This window comes from Solanum verrucosum, unplaced genomic scaffold, assembly GCF_900185275.1.
Source record: "Solanum verrucosum unplaced genomic scaffold, falcon-dt-bn FXZP01000253.1, whole genome shotgun sequence".
Lineage (NCBI taxonomy): Eukaryota > Viridiplantae > Streptophyta > Magnoliopsida > Solanales > Solanaceae > Solanum > Solanum verrucosum.
The window spans coordinates 3505763-3512312 of NW_026019984.1; the positions used below are offsets into that span (position 1 = coordinate 3505763).

The 6550-nt window shown below is 27.8% G+C and overlaps 1 protein-coding gene across 1 annotated transcript; it reads right to left on the reverse strand.

The window, feature by feature from the left end:
* Positions 1-1384: 1384 nt before the first annotated feature.
* LOC125818219 (osmotin-like protein) lies at positions 1385-2321 on the reverse strand. The gene has a single exon (XM_049497766.1). It carries the CDS (start codon positions 2303-2305, stop codon positions 1550-1552), a length of 756 nt encoding a protein of 251 aa, XP_049353723.1. The 5' UTR covers positions 2306-2321; the 3' UTR covers positions 1385-1549.
* Positions 2322-6550: the final 4229 nt, after the last annotated feature.

The window sequence follows — 6550 nt, forward strand, 5'->3', positions numbered from 1 at the left end:
AAAGTACAGAAAATGTTGGCTCCCTTTTTGAGGACACTAGAAGGTGGCATCCAATGTTTAAATTTTGAATACTTTTGTTTTATTTTATTTTATTTTATAGATAGAAATATCTTTTCAAATTGAGTACTACTTCCGTATAGTAATAAGTTATCCTTTAACAATATAAAAATTATTCTATGATGTTTGTTGAACATGCTATATTTTGATAAAGAATATTAGTTAGTTTTGTAAATAGTGATCGTATAATTTTCTTCTAAAGGTTTGGTAGAGTCAGGACGGAATAAAGGAAAATCCAATCTGTTAATATTTTTTAACATAAAATTTTAAAAATAAATAAAAACTTTTAAATCTCGTAATTTTAGACTAAAGATATACTCCCTCCGTCCACTATTGTTTGTCAAGTATACTAAAAATAATTGTCCAAAATTAATTGTCAATTTAAACAATCAAGAAACAATTAGTCACTTTTTTCCAATTCTGCCCTTAATAATTACATAACTACTAATTTCATAAAATAATCATTTTAAAGTTACAAGACTGCTTTAATGTGAAAAAAGTTACTTTTACCGTTTTCAAAAAGTACAAACCATTTGAATAATGATTGATAGTAGGATTATATTAATCAAATTGCACATTATATTAAATTTTTCTTAAGAGTTGTGCATTATCTTTATCTTGACAAACAATAGTGAACAGAGGGAGTAATAAAATTACCAAAATGATCTTTAATCTTATGCCGTTAAACTTGTGTGAAAGAGTGAATCTATAAAAAAGAAAGAGAAATGTTTTTTATAAATAAACTAAAAAAGAAAAGTAGAACAAACAGGTAGGAATAATAAAATTTTAATTTGTAATAATTTATTACAAAAGTTACTGTTTTTATTTTCAATTAATGTGTTTCAAGAAAATTAACCAATAACCACAAGTAACTAATAGTTTGATTGGTCAAAATTTAAAAGAATACATTGATCATTTCTTAAATTTGTCAACGTACTAATTGACTATATTAAAAAGAAATCAATCTACTTCTACTCTTTCAAGTAGTATATCAAAAGAAAAAAAAAATCTTTTTTTACCATTATATTTATAACATTAATTACTAAATCTCCAACTTATTTTTAATTCTTTTTTTTACTAATGAAGTGTAATAGCCCAACGGTAAATAAGTATCAAAGCAAATCTCGTAAGAAGACAATCAACACCAACAACATGTTAGCTTCAGCTCATAAGTGAAATCTAGAGAAAACCCAAACTATAACGTTACATGATTTTAAAATAAGAGTTTAGCACCATAGTACTAATAAGAAAATGTGTGCAATAGTAATGATAAAGTTCACAAACTTGAGCATCATAAAGGCACACTAATTCCTCAAATCCAAAGCACTAATTAAAACAAACTTAAATAACAACATGATAACATTACTTAAAATTTCAAATCTATTACAACCTAAAACCCAACCCCCCCTCAACTCCAACAATACTACTAACATTACTAGTCCTTACAAATTTCCCAATCAACCTAAACAAGATCATAATTTTCTCCACCATTTTAATGGCAGAAAATGACCTTTAGTTCACGCGGAGACGAGCATTCGTGCATGAGTGAAGGACTGTCATGAGCATATGTAAATGTAGCAGGACAAGCATGCTTAAAAAACTGTGAATAACTCGATGGCTTACAAGTTTGTGGACTATTATAATGATTCCTACAACAAAACTCATCAGTTTTAAAAACTTCACAAGCACTCTTACAACCAACAACAGGGCCATGACCATCATGTGACCTAAATTGCAAAACTGCTGGACATGACTTTGACAAATTTTCCTTGCACCCAACAACTGGACACACTCCTTTACCTTCATGTGGAGTTACCGTAAGAGGAATATTGAAACCATCAACGAGACTAACACCGTAAGTAGAAAAATCAGCATGTCCATGATGCAGAACAAACTGCGCCAATGTAGCTGGGGGGGCCCCACCGAGTCCACCGCACTCGATTCGGCCGCCGCAGTCTCCTGTGGCGCAGTAAAATTTGCCGTGTTCATAAGTGCAGCCAGTACGAGCCCAGACTCGGCCGGACCAGTGAGCGGTGGGTGCAGGGAAAGAGCGGTGGGTAAGTGAGTGAAGGGTAAATCCACCGCGTTCGAGTACAGGGTGACCGGCATTGGGTTGAATTGCTGGCCAGATGGTGTAAGGACAGTTGTTAACTAGGGTTAAAATGAAATTAGGGTAGGTGGCTTGTGAAAGTGCTAAAAGGGTGAAGAGGAGAGAGAGGGGAAGTAGAGTTTTGGTAGAAGAAGCCATGGTTAATTTTGATTTTTGGTGTGGGAAATGGAAGGTGGTTAAAGGGTGTTTATATAGAGGCAAGTGTAGTAGAGAGATTAAGGTGTGTTTGGTACCAAGGAAATGTTTTTTTTTTTAATAAGTAAAAAAGTTTCTTAATTAATTTTTATATATAGTAAATAAAAATATATACTTTAGGCAAATAGTATGGATGATATAGGTTAATGTAGCGGGTTTGAACGGAAATGAATTCAGAATTTTTAGAGTATATGGTGTCTACTGTCAGAGGAGAAGCGGGGATTAATAGTTTGGGGGTTTTAAATTTCGTTAATAATCATCAATTAATTTTGTTATGGGCTCACATATTAATATACACAAATATTTATAATTTTCTAGTACAAATATAGGATCTACAGAAAATCAACTAGATTTATCCGAACTTATGAACCACCACCTAGTTACGCCTCTGTCTACTCTTCTTGTCTAAGTAAAAACTTGATCTTCAATCAAGTGCACTATTTAGTATTCTCATAACATGACTGTTAGCAGATAAAATATCTGATTTTACGAAAGATCACAATTTCACATGTTTCATAATTAAGGTTATAAGTTCATCTATTGTTGTGGGTAGGGCTGTTCATGGTTATGGTTAAACAATCTAATTGAACTGCAATCCGAATCAAACCGATTAAAAAAATTGATATTTGGTTGGATTTGGTTAGGTTTGGATTTTGAATTTTGAAACCCGATATTATTTGGTTTGGTTTTAGTTTTAAAAAAGAATATCCGCAAAAATAACCAAATCGAACTGTTAAATTATATATATATAATTTATAATTATTTATATATTATTCATAAATAAAATATAAATATTTTATTAAATTTTAATTAATTTAAGTCTTTAACTTTATTATTTTCTTAAGCCCAACACTTAAATTTCAGCCCAAGTATTAAAATCCTAATTCTAACTCAACCAAAAATTTATTATTTAAGTGATTTTTACATTTGGAGCACTGATTTTATTTTTTTTGGTTTATTAGGAAAAATTCTCAGTTGTCACAACATGCAAGATTCAATATGTTATATATTTATCCAAGATAACTCTGCTAATATTGATTTTCCACTATATAAATGCATTGCTTTCTCTTTTTAGATATAAGTCTTCTAACATTTTAATGAGTTTTTCTAGTCTTGTTTCAATTATTCTATGACTAGAATTGCTTAATAAAATTTACAATAGCTTTTCTGATTGTTTATGTACGATGAATTCGTGTCTATCGAGATGCATATGCCCTCAAAAAACTATATATTTTCAAATCGAAATAACAAAAAAAATTGAACCAAATCAACAATAATCAAATCGACGATTATTTTGTTGATTTGGTTTGATTTGATTTTAGAAATTTAAAAACCGATTAATTGTGGTTTGGATTTGGTTTTAACCAATAACCGATCCAAATCAATCATGAACACCCCTAATTGTGGGCATGATGGACGAGGGTGGAATGTATTAAGGGTTGAAAAAGACCGTCAATATGAAATGTCACTATATAATTTATTTTCTTTGCTTTACTATGCAAATCATTTTTCTTTATTATAACGAATTGAATTTCTAGTTTAAAAGTTTTTCAAAAGAAAAAAATTATCCACCAGACATAAAAGAGAGAGAAAAAAAAATTCCTTCTAATAATACATAGATTTCTTTGTAACTTATATTTATATTAGTTATATGTATTTTCTAAATTATAAATTAAATATCATGTTAATTTTATATATAAACAAATTTTTTTTTTAAATCTATTTATCAAATATCTAGTTATCAAACTATCCACGAGAGAATGACGGAATTGTCCCTGGTTTGTTTTTGTTCAAAATAGAAAGATAATAGCAAAGGGAAAAAGAAAAGTTTTTTCCAGCACTGGTTCAGAGACACGTTGTTTTTGTCCTTGAACACTGCAACTTTTCTGACTCGGAAAAGATTCAACTTTTTTTTATGGAAAAAGTAAAGATATCAAAGTTGGGAGTATTTTTTTATTTCTAAATTTGATATTTGGAATCTATATTGAAGACTCGATTAAATCTAGATCACGCATTATAAAATCCATTTGAGAATAAGGCTTTTAACATAACTTTCTCTATATTTAGAACTCAAATCTAAAATATTCGATTAAAAATAAAACAATCTCATCAGTGCACGACAAGTCACGCTCATTCTTTCTCAAAGTTGATATTGATCTCCACTTTGTCTAGAAGAAAAGGGGTGAGAGACTACGACAATTTTTACTTTAATCCTAACTCATTTTGGCTGTATGTGCAGGTTAAATTGCCTACTCATCATAAAATAATTTTTATTTTTATTGTTAAATAATATTATTTATAAATTACTTTTTAATTAATTCGATTGAAATTGAGTGATTTTTAAGTGATAAAAAATAAAAAATTATTTTCTATGTTCTACATTTTAAAATTAAGTGACTTTAATATTATAAAAAAAATAGAAAAAAAGTGATAGTTTTGTGATAAACTTCAAAATTGGATGATTATTGTTCAAATTTTGCCTCTCCTATTTAATTATTCTTTTTCATTTTATATATTTCATTTTGCGTAAGCATGAAATTTAAGAAAATAATAAAAAAATTATAATGGATTTTTTTTCTTCAAAATTTTACCAACTTAGACTTACTATTAAAAAAGTTTATGTAATTAATTTCAAAGTAACTTGATTGTGGAAAAAATACTTTACATTACTAGTGTATAAAAAAATAGTCCTAATTTAATGTCATGCTTTATAGTTATCTGAGGCTAAAACTTATCCAAAAAAAAATTCTTCATTTTTCACTTAGAAATAAAAAAAATTCTCCTTTCATATTTGTCCAGTTTACATTTTATTTTATTTTCTCCATTTTTCTCTCTTGTTAATTTGTTAACGTTCACATATTCCCCGTGTTGGCAAGTACACATGTTGCTCATTCTTTTAGGGTGTGTTTAGTACTATATATAAAAAAATTTGACAAATAAAAAAAAATCAAGTTTCATAAATCGTATTTCACGTGAGTTGTATCACCTACTATCTTCATCTCCATCACTTTACACCCATTAACTCCATCTCCACCAGTACCCTACATGCTTAATTACCTTCACCCTACTTTACATCGTGGATTATATACAAAAACTTTTGAGATACAATAATATTTATTTTTTTGTATATGTAATGCAAGAAAAATCAAAGAATCTTCTTTCCAAACTTACTCGACATACAAAAGAAAAGACGAAAGATGTTGAGAAGTAAATAAAAATTAAATTTACTTATTTTCTTAAATTTGAATTTTTAAAGATAATGGAGATGGATATGACAAGGTTATTGATTAGTCCTAAACTGAAAATGTAACAAAGAAAAGGAGAAAATAGTTTAATTTATTTATCTTATTTTTATTTTTTGTTTTTATAAAAATAAATTCTTTCCTAATTTTTACAATTCCTTAAAGATGCACAATGAAAGACTACTTTTGTTATATATATATAGTGTAAAATTACAAAATTCAAAATATTATTACATTATTAAATTTCATGTATACAATTGAATTAGATGAATAAATTAAAACAGATAGAGTATATATAAAGTGTCAAAAAAGATAAAAAGAATGGGAAATGTTTGCAAGGAATATTATCCTAGTTTCCGCATATCCCAATAAAAGAATCCTTCTTATGTCTCATCACATAAAGTAAAGTTAAAATATCTAATATATAATAATGGTATTATTGATATGTACCTACTTACTCATGTAAAAGGTGTATGATTGAACTTTGATTTAAAAAAAATAAATAAAAAATTCAAAGAAAAAAGGTTGTAAAAGTTTTTATTCCGAAAATCGAAGAAATTTTTGAATTTTCATAAAAACAAACATATTTGAAATTGATTTAGTTTTATTTGTAAGGAGAATATAACATTGTTGTAGAGCTCTTTATGAAGCCATTTACAAGTTAATCAACTTGTAAATTGATTGGCATACCATCAAATTCATTATTGAAACAATTTTATGTGCCTAGTTTGAGATGAACTAGCTTGTTAATTTTATTTTCTAGCAACTATCAATAAAATTTAGTTTTTTTCGTAATTTATAATTTTCAAAATTACCACTCGGACTTACTATAAACAATTTCATGTAATTTGTTTCTAGATAATTTGATTATGTAAAACAATTGTTTATGCTGTTTAGTGCATAAAAAGACGGATCTAACTAGTTGTCACGTTGATAGTTATCCAAG

Coding starts and splice junctions, on each gene's coding strand:
- LOC125818219 (XM_049497766.1), bottom strand. CDS start 2,305: ATGGCTTCTTCTACCAAAACTCTACTTCCCCTCTCTCTCCTCTTCACC.